The sequence below is a fragment of the Microcaecilia unicolor genome, chromosome 8 (genome assembly GCF_901765095.1).
Source record: "Microcaecilia unicolor chromosome 8, aMicUni1.1, whole genome shotgun sequence".
NCBI classification, from domain to species: domain Eukaryota; kingdom Metazoa; phylum Chordata; class Amphibia; order Gymnophiona; family Siphonopidae; genus Microcaecilia; species Microcaecilia unicolor.
In genome coordinates, this window is record NC_044038.1 from 151,388,224 (window position 1) to 151,408,659 (window position 20,436).

Consider the following 20,436-nt stretch of genomic DNA (forward strand, 5'->3'; position numbering starts at 1 on the left):
TTTCAGCTTATCTGCTGGCCGGCAGGGTTCCGCCTGTAGCCTTTAAGGCACATTCTACTAGAGCGATTTCTTCCTCTTGGGCTGAAACTGGAGCACTCTCTCTTCAAGAGATATGCAGTGCAGCAACATGGGCTTCTAAGCTCTCCTTTGCCCGACATTACAGGCTGGATGTGGCTGCCAGGAGGGATGCGCGTTTTGGTGCACAAGTGCTAGCGCGTGGTGTGGCTTGTTCCCACCCTATCTAGGGATTGCTTTGTTACATCCCATACGTAATGGCTTCATCTGCTTGATGACAAGGAAGGGAAAATTAGGTTCTTACCTTGGTAATTTTCTTTCCTTTAGTCATAGCAGATGAAGCCATGAGCCCTCCCTGTATGATTGTCTGTATGCTGTGAATCTGTTTTTCAGGTTCTGTTCTAATTTCCTGAAGTTCCTTCCTTGGGAGAAAGTTGGAAAACAATCTTCAGGATTCATGTTCAGTTTAAATTTAGGAGAATGTGTTCATTCCCTCCAGCATGTTTTTTTTGGAGGATGTGTTGATTCTCTCCAGGAGGCGCGTATGTTCCCCTCCAGTTCTATAAATAGGAGGATGAGTTCATTCCCTCCAGTGTGTTGGGAGGATGTGTGATTCCCTCCAGGAGGCGCGTGTGTTCCCCTCCACTTATACAATAAGGAGGATGAGTTTATTCCCTCCAGGAGGATGTGCATTCCCTCCTTTATGAGTTCATGCCCTTGTGATGGGCCATTGTTCGCTGTGAGGAAAGCTCTTGTGATTCCCATTGCGGTTTGCCATACTGCTTTGGAAGCTTCAAATACTGAAGAGGCAGTGGAGCTAGCTGGCCAAGAGGGTACTGTGAAAGTTTGAGTGCTCTCTATCTCCCCTGCTGGTTGATGGACATAACCCATACGTAATGGCTTCATCTGCTATGACTAAAGGAAAGAAAATTACTAAGGTAAGAACCTAATTTTCCCATAGTTGCATATGAAGTTCATACTATGTTTAGTCAAGTGGAGGATGGTTGTGATTGAGATGGAAGTCCAAAGGAGCAGGCTCAAACTGCTTGGCTGAAACAGTATAAAGAGCATATTTCCAACCATGTATTGTAGTGCTGAACATTAATTATTGAATGTCATTTAAGAATACACTAGTTAGTAACTGGTGTTCAGTATCTAAGAGCACTCTTGAGATTTGGGTAAAAGTGAAACTAAACATTTTAATTCTTAGTAAAACAAATGTTAGTGTCCTCTTTAAAAAAAAAAAAAAAACACAAAAGAAAACCTTGAGTAGCTGTTTCTTTTCATACATTAGCTCAGTGGTTCCCAAACCTGGTCCTGGAGGCACCCCAGCCAGTCAGGTTTTCTGGATATCCACAATAAATATTCAGGAGAGATATTTGCATGCACTGCCTCCACTGCGTGCAAATCTCTCTCGTAAATATTCATTGTGGATATCCCGGAAACCTGACTGGCTGGGTGCCTCCAGGATCAGGTTTGGGAACTACTGCATGATTAGCTGAAGGCATGTCTTGGTTACACCTCTCTTGTTACCCTCCTGTTGCTGCCTGAATCACAAGACCAAAGACCTTGGTTGACCAGTAGATAGCTTATTTAATTTTGTCTATTGTATATGATTTAGAAAAGGTGAATGCATATCATTTTTCTTGACATGTTTGATTATATTGAAACTGTAAATTACACATCTCAGGGCCTTTTCGATTACTGTGACATCTTTGTCCTACAGGATCAGAAACCATCACCAAATGTCTCTCGTGTCCCTGTTTCTGTGCCGGGACCCAGTGTTGGCACACAGCCTCCTGCAGTTTCAATGGCCAATAATGTTAACAGTGCAGCATACCTTAATAGCCAGCAGCGAGCAGTAGTAATGAAACAGCATCAAATGCTGCTGGATCGGCAGAAACAGCGGGAGCAGCAGCAAAAGCAGCAGCAGATGTTGATGGAACAACAGAAACAGTTCCTGATGGGACAAAGGCAGCAGCAGCTCCTGGCTGAACAGGTATGTTAAGAGGCCTAGAAAAATAAGCTTTACTTCTGAGGGAATTCTGCACTGTTGCACGTGCAGAATTCTGCACAGTGTCCAAGGATGCAGCATCTTTTTAAGGACACTTCCTAACATCCTCCCTATACATTTTTTGAATTTACTACTACTACTACTACTACTATTTAGCATTTCTATAGCGCTACAAGGCATACGCAGCGCTGTACAAACATAGAAGAAAGACAGTCCCTGCTCAAAGAGCTTACAATCTAATAGACAAAAAATAAATAAAGTAAGCAAATCAAATCAATTAATGTGAACGGGAAGGAAGAGAGGAGGGGGTAGGTGGAGGCGAGTGGTTACAAGTGGTTACGAGTCAAAAGCAATGTCAAAGAGGTGGGTTTTCAGTCTAGATTTAAAGGTGGCCAAGGATGGGGCAAGACGTAGGGGCTCAGGAAGTTTATTCCAGGCGTAGGGTGCAGCGAGACAGAAGGCGCGAAGTCTGGAGTTGGCAGTAGTGGAGAAGGGAACAGATAAGAAGGATTTATCCATGGAGCGGAGTGCACGGGAAGGGGTGTAGGGAAGGACGAGTGTGGAGAGATACTGGGGAGCAGCAGAGTGAGTACATTTATAGGTTAGTAGAAGAAGTTTGAACAGGATGCGAAAACGGATAGGGAGCCAGTGAAGGGTCTTGAGGAGAGGGGTAGTATGAGTAAAGCGACCCTGGCGGAAGATGAGACGGGCAGCAGAGTTTTGAACTGACTGGAGAGGGGAGAGGTGACTAAGTGGGAGGCCAGCAAGAAGCAGATTGCAGTAGTCTAAACGAGAGGTGACAAGGGTGTGGATGAGGGTTTTGGTAGAGTGCTCGGAAAGAAAGGGGCGGATTTTACGGATGTTGTAAAGAAAGAAACGACAGGTCTTGGCGGTCTGCTGGATATGAGCAGAGAAGGAGAGAGAAGAGTCAAAGATGACCCCAAGGTTTCGAGCTGAGGAGACAGGGAGAATGAGAGAGCCATCAACAGAAATAGAAAATGGGGGGAGCGGGGAGGTGGGTTTGGGGGGGAAAATGAGAAGCTCGGTTTTGGTCATATTTAATTTCAGGTGGCGTTGAGACATCCAGGCAGCAATGTCAGACAAGCACGCTGAAACTTTGGTTTGGATGCAAGGTGAGATATCAGGGGTAGAAAGGTAGATTTGGGAGTCATCAGCATAGAGGTGGTAGGAAAAGCCATGGGATGAGATTAATGAACCAAGGGAAGAAGTGTAGATAGAAAAGAGGAGGGGACCAAGAACAGAACCCTGGGGTACGCCGACAGGCAGAGGGATAGAAGTAGAAGAGGATCCACCAGAGTGAACACTAAAGGTGCGGAGGGAGAGGTAGGAAGAGAACCAGGAAAGGACAGAGCCCTGGAATCCAAGTGAGGACAGGGTATCGAGAAGTATGCTGTGATCGACAGTGTCAAAAGCAGCGGAAAGATCAAGAAGAATGAGGATGGAATATTGACCTCTGGATTTAGCCAGTAATAGGTCATTGGAGACTTTAGTAAGCGCAGTTTCGGTTGAGTGGAGAGGGCGAAAACCAGATTGTAATGGGTCAAGAATAGCATGTGAGGAGAGAAAATCAAGGCAGCGGCGGTGAACAGCACGCTCAAGTAATTTGGAGAGAAAAGGAAGGAGGGAGATGGGTCGGTAATTAGAGGGACAAGTAGGGTCAAGTGAAGGCTTCTTAAGGAGAGGTGTGACCACAGCATGTTTAAAGGCAGCAGGGACAGTCGCAGTGGAAAGTGAGAGGTTGAGAATGTGACAGATAAAAGGAATAAGAGTAGGAGAGATGGCATTAAGAAGGTGGGTGGGAATGGGATCAGAGGAACAGGTGGTACATTTTGAGGAAGAAAGGAGAAGTGTAGTTTCCTCAATAGTAACTTCAGGAAAGGAGGAAAGGGAATGAGGGGAAGGAGAGAGAGGGGAACGGACTAGTGGAGGGAGAGCTGGTGAGGTAGAGAAAGCAAGGTTTATCTTTTGAACCTTGTTGTGAAAGAATTCAGCAAGGGTCTGAGGAGATAGTGAAGGGGGAGTTGGGGGAGGGGGCACCTTGAGGAGAGAGTTCAATGTGGTGAAGAGAAGTCGAGGATTAGAGCCAAGAGAGTTGGTCAGTTGGATATAATAATCCTGTTTGGCACGTAAAAGAGCAGATTGGAAGGAGGTCAGCATGAACTTAAAGTGTAAGAATCAGCAAGGGCCCGAGATTTCCGCCAGAGGCGTTCGGCGGAGCGGGTACAGGAACGTAGGTAGCGGATATTAGAAGTCAGCCAAGGTTGGGGTTTTGTACGCCTTACAGGGCGGGTCATCAAAGGTGCAAGAGTGTCTAAGGCAGAGGATAGAGGCTCCTCTCCCCTGGGACTCCCTATTGCAGGACAAACTATTTCAAATATTTTCCCTTACCCCAGAGCTTACTCTGTAAACACCAGAGGAGGAGTAAAGTGGATTCACATGAGGTTGCGTCCTCTCCTGCCTGCAAGCCTGACTGAAGCATTTGAACCATGGGGCTGTGTGGTGGCCCATTTGGTAACCATGTGGTCCCACGCTTGGGTGCATAAGGAGAGGGATGGCCATCAGGAAAAAAGAGGTCATAGTGCCCTTGTAGAAGTCTCTTTGAGGCACCACAGTACTCAGTGTGTATTTTGTAGAGCCTGCACCTTCAGAAAGATATAAACAGAATGGAGTTGGTTCAGAGGGCAGTTAGAGACTGCTAAATAGTTTAGTGTCATAAAACATATAGGGACAAGCTTATGAACCTCAACATGTATACACTGGAACAGAGGTAGGAGAGAGGGGTATGATGGAGACATTTAAAATCTCAGTGGCATTAATGTACAGGCGGTGAACGTTTTTCAAATGAAGGAAAACTCTGCAATGAGAGGGCATAGGATGAAGTTGAGGGAATAGGCTTAGGAGGAATCTAAGAAAATACTCTTTCACGGAAAGGGTGGTGAATGTGTAGAATGGCCTCCCGGTGGATGTCGAGGAGACAAGGACTATGTCAGAATTTAAGAAAGCGTGGGACAGGCATATGACATCTCTTAGTAACAGGAGGAGTTAGTGGTTATTGAGGATGGGCAGACTGGATGGGCCTTTTGGCCCTTATCAGCCATCATTTTTCTATTGAGTTAGGAGGGTGCAGCATGATGTCTTGTTGCATTGCAATCAGAACCACATAGTAGACAAGCTCAGCAGAGTTCTTTAGCTTCATGAATGGTCTCTTAGACATTACATTAAATTCTTATTCCACATAACCTACATAGCTCTATACAGATAACAATACGAAAAAACTAGGACAGTCCAGGAATTTACATAATTAGCAGCTAAAAACCACAGTCAAAATACTTAAGTAAATTTCTACCAATAAATCCTAATCAATTATTAGATAGTAAATATTTTTTAAATAGTCTTCACATCTCTTCTAAATAACACAACAGTTTTTCTCTAGACTAATTGACGATGGAAGTGTGTTTCATGTCATGGCCGCCTGATATGAAAAAGTTATTAGTTGCCTTTGATATCTAACCTTATGAACAGTTAGAAACATTTTGTAAATTAATGCAATCAATGGTGTTAAGCCATGCAGATTACTGTAATGGAATCTACGTGGGATGCAAAGATCAACTCACAAAGAAACTCCAGACAGCCCAGAATACAGCAGCCAGGCTGATATTCGGTAAGACCCAATTCGAAAGTGCCAGACCCCTCTGAGTAAAACTGCACTGGCTCCCTATTAAGGAACGCATTACTTTCAAAATCTACCCTGATCCACAAAATTATCTACAGCGTAGTCCCAGGAAACATGATTGACCTCATAGACCTGCCAAAGAGGAACAGTTCCGGGTTATCTCGAACATATCTAAACCTCCATTATCCATGCTGCAAAGGTCTCAAATACAAAACAACCTATGCATCCAGCTTCTCCTATTTAGGTACAAAAGTATGGAACGCACTGCCAAAAGGAGTGAAAACAATCTACGACCATCTGAACTTCAGGAAATCACTAAAAACTTACCTATTTAAAAGGGCATACACTATTGACCCAACATAGATGCCATCGCCCTGCAACGCAGCAAATCCAGGGATCATGTTGGACACTATTTAACCTTCCCTCTCTCTGATCCCCTTATGCCTGAAAGAAATGGACCCTTTATTCGACCACATTATCACCTTGTATTTGTTTCTTTACCGTTCTTGGCAAATGCCTACAGTACTATGTAAGCCACATTGAGCCTGCAAATAGATGGGAAAATTGGGATACAAATGTACCAAACAAAACATAAAAGCATCTGATTTTTAAGAGAACATGTGTTGCTGCCTTTTAATACCATACAACATTTTAAATATTTAGCATATATAGCTTAAAAGTTCACTCTGACCTCAATTGGTAACCAACGAAATTCTATTTTTAAAAAAGTGTTATTTTCTCAAACTTATGAGCAGAATATATCTGTCTAATTGCTGTATTCTGACCATCAGACTCTATGGCACTTTTATTTGGACAGGTTTGTTTGTTGAGAGGCTCCATTTGTCAACAGTGAAAAGCAAAGCTGCCTCTTGTGTGCCTGTTTCCACATTATCCGATGAGAGATGCAATAGCTACAAGCTGAATTTGGTTCCTATTTTACCTAATACCAAAAACCCTGTACAAATTTCATATAATTCTAGCACAATGATTCTTATAGCACTGAATTGGCCTTGTCAAGCTGGTTTCCTGTTCTCAAGGCTCTCAGTTCAAACCTTTCTGGTCTTAATGAGATTGGGAGGCAGAAGGACATCCCATTCTGCAAGTCATCAGCTCTGACAGTGTGAAAATTGGAGCAGTACATAGTCTACTTGGATCTACCAGCAACATCTCAGTGGTGGTAAGAGAGGCTTTCACCAGATGTACTTGGTAAAGGTGGTCATTGGGGTGTGTTACTTATGGCTATACTGCAATCCCTATACTATCAACTAGGGCTGCAGCTTATTTTGTTTATAGATGAAGCCCCAGCTTCCCAGTGTCCAGTTGTTTCCGTATGAAATGGTCTCTTCAAAAATATCAGGCCACAAGTACAGTAGCCACCTGTGCCATAAGTCCTCTCAAGAAACTGTAGTTTGAAGCCATGGCATCCTAATTTTTTCAAGAAACTAATCTAGAATGTACTCTTTCTTAGCCTCAGCTCCACTGTTCTGCACAAGTGGATGCTATCCCTTCCTAAGAAGAAGGAAGACCGCAGAAGCAGTAGACGGTGATCCACTACGTATAAAGTCTTTCCACTGTAGTTCCGTCTTCCTGTTGTTATTGAGAAGAGCCTTGCTGGTCGCACTGTTATCCCTTCTTACTAGCAGGTGGAAGTAGAGAAAATTGAATTCTGCCAGCAACATCACCAGCATAAGCTGAGGTGCTCCCTGAAAGCAGGATGGTAGGTCATGCTGACGTTGCTACTGTCCCTGGCCTAGCTCCCCGCTCTGTTGGCCGCTGCTACACAGAGTGGTCGAGCCTAATAGCTGTTCCCAGATCAGTCTCAGGACCGTACTTGCTTGAGTTTGGCACCACAGTCTCTTAGTGCCAATGTGTGAGGCTTTGGCTTGACCCTGCTGGGCCTTGCCTGAGGGGTGTGGGTCCCCACTGGCTGTTCCTGAAGCTCTCCAGGCTTTCCAAAAGTGCTTGCTTTGGTACCACATACACCACAAAAAAATTTTTTTAATTGCTCTGGCCTTTTGTCAGGGGCTAATGTTACTGTAAAGAACTAAGTAGGGAATTTCCCTCTAGGTGCACCCAGAGAGAACCTGGGATGGCAGAGATGCCGAAGCCCTGGGTCATAGTAGGGCATGCTGGCCCAGCACAAGCTGTGTGGTCTGCAGAGCCAGCACAGTCTCTCTCTCTCAGCATTTTATATGTCTGTTCCCCTCCCCCCTTTGGTCAAATGGATACATTCCTTTCAGTGTTCCTGTGAAGGGAAATTGGCAGTTAGAATCCTCTCTTTTCTTTCAATTCACTCAGACAGGTGAATAAATCCCTGGTCATGTGACAGCATTTTTCATTCCTGCCCTCCCAGGGTCCCTTCTGCAGGGGGGAGGGAATATTGGTGGGGTGTTGGGTTTTGTTTTTTTTTGCTCCAGGGCTTGACCCAGATGGTTAAGCAGGCCTGCACAGGTCCCCACTTAAGACCTAATCCTAGCCCTAACCCTCATCCTCTTAGTGAGTATAGCATCACTTGGTGGAATCTTTCCTCGAAGGCAGCAATATTCTGGAGACACCCTCAGGCAGGTGAAGAGGTTTTCTGTTTGGTGTGAGGGGAAGGCCCTAGATACTCTTGTCCCTCAAAAATTGCGTGATTATCTTCTACACGTTTCTGAGTCTGGTCTAAAATTCTGTAAGGGTTCCTGTCAGTGCAATTAATGCTTACCACCACCATGTAGAAGATAAGGCCATCTCTGTACAGCCTCTAGTTGTTTGCTGTTCACAAAGCCCCCCCCCCCCCCCCCCCCCCCCCCCCAAACCTCCTAACTGATAAAAGCTCCTTTTTTGCTGTTTGATTTATGTCATCTGAAGTACCTGACCTGGAAGATCTTGTTTTTGGTGTTTGTCACTTCAGCTTGCAGAATCAGTGAGTTTCAAGCTTTTAGCTGACACACCTTAAACAAAGTTTCATCATAACAAAATAGTTCTCTGCATGCATCCTAAGTTTGTTCCTAAGATGGTGCCAGAGTTCCATCTTAACTAGTCAGTTGTCCTGCCAGCATTTTTCCCAGAGCCTCCTGGCAAAAGTGCACTGCACACCTTGAACTGCAAGCAAGCCTTAGCGTTCTCTCTCGAGCTGACTAGAGCCCATAGATAGTCCACTCAACCATCGGTAAACACACTTTATCCAATTGGCTGTCAAACTGCATCTCTCTCACTTATTCCCAGGCTAGGCTGACTCTGGAGGGTCATGACACGGCTCACAATGTCAGAGCCATGGCTGCGTCAGTAGCCCACTTGAGATCAATCTCCATTGAAGAGATTTGCAAAGCTGCAACATAGTCTTCTGTCCACACATTCACATCTCAGTACTGCCTTGAGCAGAATACCCAACGTTACAGCTGGTTTGGTCAGACTTCTGCAGAATTGTTTTGGAGTCTAGAATCCAGCTCCACCCTCCTAGGCCCATTCTTTTTTGTTCCAGGCTACTCCTTCAAAACAAAACTGTTTTTGGTTTAGTGTTTTTGATTCCTGTTGCCCTTGCCATTGGCTGTTTATTTTCAGTGGACCTGGTAGCTTGGAATTCCCACATGTGAGAAACCAATGTCCCACCGTCCTCAGAGAAAGCGTAGTAGGTGTTCTCCGAGGACATCAGGACATATATTCTGACATATCCTTCCACCTCTCCTAGGAGTTAGATTAAAAAAAAAAACATGAAGAGTTCAATTGTGGAATCAGCAGTTCGCTGGGCAGCGTCCGCACCGAGGCTCTGTAGATGACCTCACCCACATATGAGAATATGTCCTGCTATCCATGGAGAACATCTGCTACTATTTGGAACAAGTGGGTATTACCCCTTTTTTCAAGCAGAGGGAAGTAGAGAAACTGATCTTTCCCAGTGAACTCACTGATACACGTGGGCTGTTCTCAGTGGGAAAACTCTGGTACCGTATTTTTCGGACTATAAGACGCACTTTTTTCCCCCAAAATTTGGGAGGAAAATGGGGGGTGCGTCTTATAGTCCGAAGGTAGCGTTTTTGGACCGCCGTCCCGTACTTACACGATTCCATGTTCCCTGGTGGTCTAGTGACGTCGGGGCAGGAAAGAGCCCCCTCTTTCCTGCCCATCGCACTGCTCTCCGTGCTCCTCACTGCTTTCTGACGGTCTCGGCGATATTCAAAATGGCCGCCGAGATTCTCGCCGAGACCGTCAGAAAGCAGTGAGGAGCACGGAGAGCAGCGCGATGGGCAGGAAAGAGGGGGCTCTTTCCTGCCCCGACGTCACTAGACCACCAGGGAACATGGAATCGTGTAAGTACGGGACGGCGGTCCAAAACTCGGACAAGACGCACCGGAGCACCTAGGTTTTAGAGGAGGGAAAAAGGAAAAATTTTTTTTTTCCTATTTCCCTCCTCTAAAACTTAGGTGCGTCTTATGGTCCGGTGCGTCTTATAGTCCGAAAAATACGGTATATTCTTTACCTCCAGCAGAGGGTCAAGTTGTTCAGGCTATTGCGCCTGGTCCTTGGCCTAGTTCCCCAGCACCGCAGGCCTTTGCCTCACAGCTGGATCCACGAACAGCACCTGTTCGAACATGGAGTGCTTCTCTGCTGTCCTCAGCCATCACTTAATAGTAACCACTGGGTGAGGCGTACAGCTCGGCCCATAGTTTATGATGGTAGATAAAGACCCAAAATGCATAAAAAGAAAGATGGGAAAATTAACATTACAAAATAAAAATATAGCAAATAGCCAAAATAAACATAACCTACAAATTAACAAAAAATCTTTTCAAAACACAACTGCCAGTATATATCGCCATTGTGCCCCAAGAGCCTAACTTCAAATATAACATGGCACAAGACATAGGACCTCTTACAATGCACAGCTGTTACTCTGCCTTCACTACAGAATTCTTATCATGCTGCTAGGGCATCCCTACTTTAGTTCATTACCATACAAAAATCTTTATTAAATATTTATATTCTCTACATATTAAAAAATATAAACCAGAACATGACCACTTATCTGCAAAGTGCAGCCATCAGCACTGAGGACAGTTCCACACCCAATGCTCACAAAGATGAAACCAGGAGCATTTCGGCAGTCTGCCTGCATCCAGGGTATTTCAACTAAAAATATGAACCAAGCCATCAGTAACCAAGACAACCCCTGTAGGTGTTATAAACATTTTTTAAAAATCAGATAAATCACAATTTTTTACTTGCATAACTTCAAAAGGCTCAACGCCTAGCTCCAAAATCAACAGCATGGAGAGGGATGAGCACGCTGTGGTAACATTTGACTTGATGATGTCTTGAAATACTTGTTAAAGGGAAACCTTCTAACCAACTCTTTAAATGAAGCGCTTACAATGCCACAGAAATACCTCCACATTAAATAAAGAGAATATATTCCCAACAACTGAACTTACCAGTCCATAGTTTTGTTCAAGCCAAATGGTTCCACACTCAATAAAAAAATAAATCCAGCATCTTTCCTTTTGTAAAAACACAATATCTGGATGTACAGACACAATTTTCTCCAGAACAGTGAAGTGTAAATTGTAAAAATCACGGGAAACAGCCAAACCGTGATCCAGTAAAGGTTCATTAACATCCCACTGTTGTAAATGGTTCTGATATTCAATCATTCTAGTTTTGAGGGCGTATGGTTTTTCCCACATAAACTAAGGAACAAGGATACCAAATTGAATGCACAACTTGAGAAGTTTGACAAGTGGTGAAGGATTTTAAAATAATTTTCCGTTCTTTTAATACTATTGCCCTGAAAAATGAGGAGCTACGCATTCTACAGCTCCCACAGCAGCGTCTATACGCTGCCTGCTCTGGAGGCTCCCTCAGATCCATCCTGCTCCTCTGTGATGCAATTTTCTGTTTCCTCAGACAGGTCAGAGGAAGCCTCCAGAGTAGGTAGTGTATAGATGTTGCTGCGCTGTCGATCCTGTATAAGGAATTTGGAAGGTACGGGGGAGTCAGCGAGGGAATGACGTGCAGGATGGGGGTGATTTTAATTTTATTAGCTGCTTTTAACTTTTAATCGTGACTAATATGTTAATCACAATATTAATTTCTAGGGCTGCACGTTAATTGTGATTAACCAATATGACTAAATTTCATCACGTTAGTATCCTATTATTCAAACAGACATCTGCATCGTGCTGAGTATAGTTATATGACCTATTTTTGTGACTTTGAACTGCTTCAAATATATCTGTGGCAGTGAAGAAGAAAATTTGGGGATTATTAAAAAAAACACATGCACACACACAAAAAAAACAGCAACAAATGCATACACAAAAACAAACAGTTGAGACTACATTAAGGCATAACTCTGTCACATCACATACATTTCAAAGTCTCTCCTGGACTTGAACATGTAAATAATTGTTGATTCTGGATTATTCAAACAACTAGTAGGAGGGGAGAAAAGTTAAGATAGACCGACATACATGTCATAAAACCTTTTGTATATATTCTGCTGTCAGAGTAGCCAATTGTCATCTATTGTACAGTTGTGCATTGTATCTTTACATCTATGAGTCAGAAAATTTCACTGATTGATGTATCACTTGTCTCTCAATTGCCCTTTTACCAGAGCTTACAGATTATAATAAATCCTTATGCTTTTTCTCATCTGTTTACAGGAGAAGCGTCACCAACAGGAACAGCAACAGCAACTTCAGCGCCACCTCACCAGACCTCCCCCTCAGTATCAGGACCAAACACAGAACTCCTACCAACAGCAGCAGGTTGGCCAGTTCCCAGGTAAAAAAATAAATAAAAAGCCCATTTTGGTGAATTGCTGTACAGGATTTCTTTATATCAACTGTTAGTTTTAAGTTGCGTGAAAGAAGGCTGGATGTCTGTGAAGGCCAGTGCTTTTCCTATTGCTTTGCAACCATCTCTATTATATCTAAAGGGTAATCCAAAGGAAAGAAGAAAAAAATGGTTCATCTGTCACTTATTAGCTACACATAAAAATGTTGATTTCCTTTATTCTGCTAGATCAATCCGGACAAGTGGTTTGTGTTCTCCAGCCAGCAGATGGAGGCAGACCACTGACTTCCAGTGGCATCACCAGTATAAGGATTGATGCAGTCCTGGAACTTTCTAGTTTTCTCTGCCTCTAGCAGATGGTTGTGGTCTGGATTGATGCAATAGGATCACTGTTTGATTTGGCTACCTGCGATATAGAATGCTTCTTATCACCTAGGGTTCGGTCCACAGACTCTCTCCTGTCAAAAAGCAGGAGAAAACAGTGTATTCAGGTGACATCAGAGATTGCCTTGCTGCACAGGTAAGCGGAGAGCCACTTAGTGCCACTGTCTGCAGCCAACATTGTAGAGTTGAGAATGTGCAAGTGGGTTTTTTTTCCCAGCTGGAATGTCTTGGATCCTGGGGAGTGGGAGCTGAGGCTTTGAGGCTTTTCAGATAACTTTGAACTGCTGGTATTTGACTTGATGGTGTCCCATGCAAATGTGAAAGCTGGGTGCTTTTCCAGCCAAAGAAGGGAAATTGACTTGTAAAAGAAAGTCCTCTGTATGCTGTTAGCTGTGGTGACTTTAGTATGCTGACCTGGTAAGGTTACTATTGGGGAGCCACTATAGTTTACTCAATTCCCAGGTCTATTGCTACTGCTGCTACTACTACTATAAATCACTTCTATAGCGCTACCAGTCGTACGCAGCGCTTTATTTTTGTTACATTTGTACCCCGCGCTTTCCCACTCATGGCAGGCTCAATGCGGCTTACATGGGGCAGTGGAGGGTTAAGTGACTTGCCCAGAGTCACATGGAGCTGCCTGTGCTGAAGTGGGAATCGAGCTCAGTTCCCCAGGACCAAAGTCCACCACCCTAACCACTAGGCCACTCCTCCACTTTACAATTGAACATGAAGAAGACAGTCCCTGCTCAAAAGAGCTTACAGTCTAAATCAGGACAAACAGGACCAAAAAGGAGAAGGGAAGGACAGACAGAAGGACACATAAGGATAAGATAAAAGTTAGAAGTCAGGAGTTGTAAGCAGCATCAAACAGGTAGGCCTTTAGCCCGGATTTGAAGGCAGCCAGGGATGGAGATAGACGTAATGGCTCAGGAAGCCTATTCCAGGCATAAGGGGCGGCGAGATAGAAGGAGCAGAGTCTGGAGTTAGCGATGGAGGAGAAGGGTGCAATTAGGAGAGATTTGCCTAGTGAACGGAGTTCTAGGGAAGGAGTGTAGGGAGAGATGAGGGTGGAGAGGTAGTGAGGGGCTGCAGAGTGAATGCACTTATAGGTCAACAAGAGGAGCTTGAATTGTATACGTAAACGGATAGGGAGCCAGTGAAGTGATTTCAGGAGAGGGGTGATATGGGCATAACGACTTTGGTGAAATATTAGTCGTGCGGCAGAGTTTTGAACAGATTGAAGAGGAGAGAGATGGCTGAGTGGAAGACCTCAGAGAAGCAAGTTGCAGTAGTCTAAGCGAGAGGTGATGAGAGTTTGGATGAGGGTTCTGATAGCGTGTTCAGAAAGGAAAGGGTGAATTCTGGCGATGTTATAAAGGAAGAAATGACAGGTTTTAGCAATCTGTTGAATATGGGCAGAGAAGGAGAGGGAGAAGTCGAAGATGACCCCAAGTTTGCGAGCAGACGAGACAGGAAGAATGGACGTGTTGTCTACAGAAATAGAGAATGGGGGAAGGGAAGAGGTTGGTTTAGGAGGGAAGATAAGGAGTTCAGTTTTGGACATATTGAGTTTCAGGTGGGGGTGAAACATCCAGGTAGCAATGTCAGAGAGGCAGGCAGATACCTTAGACTGGATTTCTGCCGAGATTACTGGTGTGGAGAGGTAGATCTGGGAGTCATCAGCGTAAAGGTGATACTGAAAGCCGTGTGATGAGATCAAAGCACCAAGGGAGGAAGTATAGATGGAGAAAAGGAGAGGTCCTAGAACAGATCCTTGAGGTACACCCACTAACAGCGGGATAGAGGAAGAGGAGGAACCACCAGAATATACACTAAAAGTACGCTGTGAGAGATGATAAGAGAACTAGGAGAGAGCAGAATTCCGAAATCCAAGTGAGGACAGCGTGTCAAGGAGTAGTAGGCTGTGATCAACAGTATCAAAGGCAGTAGAGAGATCGAGAAGGAGGAGGATAGAATAGAGCCCTTTGGATTTAGCCAGGAATAGATCATTGGAGACTTTAGTAAGGTAAGACTATTGCAGTAAGGTCCAGTCTTCAAGGGCAATCTGCATCTCTTTTGGCTTATAGCTTGGCCCTTGAAAGATGGAGAATAAAGCAAGAGCTATTTGGCAACAGTGATAGCCACCTGGCTAAGAATTCATTTATATGTGTGAGTCGGGTGAGTGTTTGTAACCTTGTATGAATTTTAAGGACTAGTAGCTCAATGGTGCCGTGGTTTTAGAGGATTTGACCATTTTGCAGAGGAGCTGCGATCATAGATTCTTAGTCATTAAAGTACAGTTGGTGGCCCTGGACAGATTGAAGCCGTGGCCTATCTGGACATTGCATGAGGCATATGAAGCACCTAAGGCCTTCATCTTGCCTGGTGGTGCCCTAATAGAATTTCTGTATCATATCACCCCCCCCCCCCCCCCCCCCCCCATCTCTCCTTTTCCTCCAGGATATTTATTTATTTATTAATTACATTTGTATCCCACATTTTCCCACCTATTTTTGTAGGCTCAATGTGGTTTACATAGTACCAGAGAGGCGTTGTACATGTTCAGGTCCTCAAGTCTCTCCTCATACATCATGTGAAGCAAATCCCATACCATTTTCATCGGGATTAGAGAAGAGCTAATGTGGTCCCTCTTCACAAACACAGGGACAGGGGAAAAGTGGGAAACTACAGGCTAGTAAGCCTCACATCGATGGTGGGAAAAATAACGGAGTCCACTGCTGAAGGAATAGAGAGTTAACTTCTAGAATCCAACAGATTGCAGGATCCAAGGCAACATGGCTTTACTAAAAGAAAATCCTGCCAAATCTGATTTCTTTGACTGGTTATCCAAAGAACTGGATAAAGGACATGTGCTAGATGTATCTGCTTGTATTTCAGCAAAGCCTTTGATATGGTTCCTCACAGAAGACTCCTGAATAAGCTTAGAGGACTGACAGGACCCAAAGTAGTGAACTAGATTGGAAACTTCTTGACCGACAGGTGACAGAGGGTGTTGGTAAATGGAATTTGCTCAGGGGAAAAGAAGGTGAGTAGTGGAATGCCTTGGTGATCTGTACTGGGGCCAATTCTGTTTAATATATTTGTGAGACATTGCTGAAAGGTTAGAAGAAAAAGTTTGCCTCTTTGCAGATGTCACGAAGATAGCCAATAGAATGGATACCCCGGACGGAGTGTAAACCATGAGAAGAGATCTAAAAAAAAAAAAATAGAATGGTCAAATGTCTGGCAGTTAATTTAATGCAACGTGCAGAGTGGTGCATTTGGAGTGTAGAAATCCAAAAGAGATGTACGATAGGAGGAGAGAGAGAAGCAAAGCTCAGCAGAGGGACCTTGGGGTGATGGTGTCTGAGGATCTTAAGGTAATAAAACAATGCGACAAGGCAGTGGTCATGGGCAGAAGGATGCTAGGCTACATAGTAGATGACAGCAGAGAAAGACCTGTACAGTCCATCCAGTCTGCCCAACAAGATAAACTCGTATGTGCTACTTTATGTGTGTACCTGACTTTGATTTGTATCTGCCATTTTCAGGGCACAGACCGTAGAAGTCTGCCCAGCACTAGCCCCACCTCCCACCCACTAGCCCCGCCTCCCACCCACTAGCCCCGCCTCCCACCACCGGCTCTGCCACCCAATCTCCGCTAAGCTTCTGAGGAACCATTCCTTCTGCACAGGATTCCTTTATGTTTATCCCACGCATTTTTGAATTCCGTTACCATTTTCATCTCCACCACCTCCCGTGGGAGGGCATTCCAAGTATCCACCACTCTCTCCATGAAAAAATACTTCCTGGCATTTTTCTTGAGTCTGCCCCCCTTCAATCTCATTTCATATCCTCTAGTTCTACCGCCTTCCCATCTCCGGAAAAGGTTCGTTTGCAGATTAATACCTTTCAAATATTTGAATGTCTGTATCATATCACCCCTGTTTCTCCTTTCCTCCAGGGTATACATATTCAGGTCAGCAAGTCTCTCCTCATACGTCTTGTAACGCAAATCCCATACCATTTTTGTAGCTTTTCTTTGCACCGCTTCAATTTTTTTTACATCCTTAGCAAGATACGGCCTCCAAAATTGAACACAATACTCCAGGTGGGGCCTCACCAACGACTTGTACAGGGGCATCAACACCTCCTTTCTTCTGCTGGTCATACCTCTCTCTATACATCCTAGCAACCTTCTAGCTACGGCCACTGCCTTGTCACACTGTTTCATCGCCTTCATATCCTCAGATACTATCACCCCAAGATCTCTCTCCCCGTCTGTACATATCAGACTCTCACCGCCTAACACATATGTCTCCTGTGGATTTCTATTCCCTAAGTGCATCACTTTGCATTTCTTCGCATTGAATTTTAATTTCCAAACCTTAGACCATTCTTCTAGCTTCTGCAGATCCTTTTTCATGTTTTCCACTCCCTCCTGGGTGTCCACTCTGTTGCAAAAAGGCAAACTACCTTCTATCCCTTCAGCAATGTCACTCACAAATATATTGAACAGAATCTGCCCCAGCACCGATCCCTGAGGCACTCCACTACTCACCTTTCCCTCATCCGGTCGAATTCCATTTACCACCAGCCTCTGGCGTCTGTCCGCCAACCAGTTCATAATCTAGTTCACCACGTCAGGTCCTATCTTCAGCCTGTCCAGTTTATTCAAGAGCCTCCTGTGGGGAACCGTGTCAAAGGCTTTGCTGAAATCTAAGTAGATTACGTCTATAGCACGTCCATGATTCAATTCTCCGGTCACCTAGTCAAAGAATTCAATGAGATTCGTTTGGCACGATTTACCCTTGGTAAAACCATGTTGTCTTGGATCTTGCAACTTATTGGCTTCCGGGAAATTCACTATCCTTTCCTTCAGCATCGCTTCCATTACTTTTCCAATAACCGAAGTGAGGCTTACCAGCCTGTAGTTTCCAGCTTCTTCCCTATCACCACTTTTGTGGAGAGGGACCACATCCACTGTTCCCACTCCCACAGAACCTCTCCCGTCTCCAAGGATTTATTAAACAAACCTTTAAGAGGACCCGCCAGAACCTCTCTGAGCTCCCTCAATATCCTGGGGTGGATCCCGTCCAGTCCCACAGCTTTGTCCACCTTTTAGATTTTGAAGTTGTTCATACACACTCTCTTCTGTGAACATTGCTCTATCCACTCCATTCTCATTAGTACTTTTGCCAGTTAATCGTGGTCCTTCTCCAGGATTTTCATCTATGAAAACAGAACAAAAGTATCTGTTTAGCAAATTTGCTTTTTCTTCATCATTATCTACATAGCGGTTCACAGCATATTTCAGTCTCACAATTCCATTTTTAGTTTTCCTCCTTTCACTAATATACGTGAAGAAATTTTTGTCACCCCTCCTTACCTTTCTAGCCATTTCTTCTTGCACTTTCTCCAGACGTATCTCTCTCTTGACTTCTTTCAGTTTCATCCAGTATTCTTCTTTGTGTTCCTCTTCTTGAATTTTTCTGTATTTCTGGAACGCCAACTCTTTAGCCTTTATTTTCTCAGCCACTTGCATGGAGAAACCGATATGGTTCCTTTTTCTTTTGCTTTTATTTACTCTCCTTACATAAAGGTTTGTGGCCCTATTTATAGCTTCTTTCAGCCTGGACCACTGTCCTTCCACTTCTCGTTCATCCTCCCATCCCATCAGCTCCTTCCGCAGGTATTCCCCCATTTTACTAAAGTCAGCATGCTTGAAATCCAGGACTTTGAGTTTTGAGTGGCCACCCTCCACTTCAGCTGTCATATCAAACCAAACTGTTTGGTGGTCACTGCTGCCCAGGTGGGCACCTACTCGGACATTTGACACACTATCCCCATTTGTGAGCACCAGATCCAGCGTCGCTCCTTCCCTCATGGGTTCCGTGACCATTTGTCTGAGCAGAGCACTTTGAAAAGCATCCACGATCTCTCTACTTTCCGATTCCGCAGATGGAACCTTCCAATCTACATCTGGCAGATTGAAATCTCCCAGCAACAGCACCTCTCTCTTTTTTTCCCAACTTTTGAATATCTGCGATCAGATCTTTATCTAGTTCCTCCAATTGTGTCGGAGGTCTGTAGACAACACCCACATGGACAGAGGTTCTATCATCTCTTTTTAAGGTGATCCATATTACTTCTTCCTTTCCCCAGGTCCCTGTCGTGTCATTCGCTGCGATATCATTTCTCACATACAGAGCTATTCCTCCACCTTTACGACTATCTCTATCCTTCCTAAATAGATTATAGCCTGGTATGTTTGCATCCCATTCATGGGAACCATTGAGCCAGGTCTCCATGGTTGCAACAACATCTAAGTCTGCCTCCAACATCAGGGCTTGAAGGTCATGAACTTTATTACTTAGACTGCGAGCATTTGTGGTCATCGCTTTCCATCTACATTTCAGTGGAATTTTTATCTTCTGTTTAGTTTCTTGTTTAGTCCCACTTCCTGCTGTGTTGGTAAGAAGTGATTTGCTAAGATTGGATGGACTCTTCAGGTCTTTATCTGCCATCATCTACTGTGTTACTATAAGTATATTTCCCTGTCCCTGGATGGTTTACAATCTGTTCTTGAGGCAATAGAGGATTAAGTGACTTGCCCGAGATTACAAGGAGCAGCAGTAACATGAATTGAATATGGCTTTCCTGTTTGTCAACTCAGTGTAAGTCTACTCCTGCACACAGAGTTCTATCCTGCAAGGAATTTTATCTGACTTTTTCTAAGGATGTGGTCACCCCAGTGGCGTACCTAGGGTAGTTGACACCCGGGGCCGGTCATTTTTTAACACCCCCCCCCCCCCCCCCCCAAATCCAGTACTAGGCATGCCGAGAATACAAAACACTCAGGACCTATAGAGCAATTCTACCATACCATAAGCAGTCATTTCTACGAGTCACACAAGGAAAAGGAAAGCATCTTAAACACTACAGTGAGCACTAGAACATCAATTCACCTATTGTAAAACGAAACCAGACAGAATAGTACAGATCGTAGATCCTGCACAGTCAATGCCAACTGAAAGCCATGTCTTTTTCACAAACACAGATACACCCTAATCCACTATAGAATAAGTAATCATAAACTTTCTATTTAGACAAAAATTAAACTGAACCCCCAATGCCAAACTCTGCATACAATGCAACACCCCAGAAACAGAAACTGCCCCCTAGTACTGTGCAAAATATAAAGACCGCAGATGTAAATTTGAAAAAAAACTAACAAGTACCAATCACCACTTTACAAATTAACAAATAGAAATAAAACAAATATAGAAAGTAAAATAATACCATTTTATTGGACTAATACATTTAGCTTTCAGAGGCCAAAACCTCCGTCCTCGGGTCAGTACAGTATAGTGCTGTTACAATATAGTGCTGACCTGAGGAAGGGGGTTTTGTTCTCCGAAAGTTAGTCAAAATGTATTAAAATTAGTCCTGTTTTTAATTACCTCTTCTTATAGACCTCTTTCTGACTCTGTCATACGGGGGACTAAAGGTACTTCCTTAGCGTCCCTCCGGACCGGACCAGGATTGG

General features: G+C 44.1%; 1 protein-coding gene across 1 annotated transcript in view; it reads left to right on the forward strand.

Annotated features, from left to right (window-relative positions):
* Nucleotides 1-20,436, forward strand: part of MAML1 (mastermind like transcriptional coactivator 1) — a 244,824-nt gene that overhangs the window by 152,272 nt on the left and 72,116 nt on the right. The window contains 2 exon segments of the mRNA XM_030213414.1: nt 1,742-2,014; nt 12,368-12,488. Of these exon segments, the coding sequence (XP_030069274.1) occupies nt 1,742-2,014; nt 12,368-12,488 (394 nt within the window).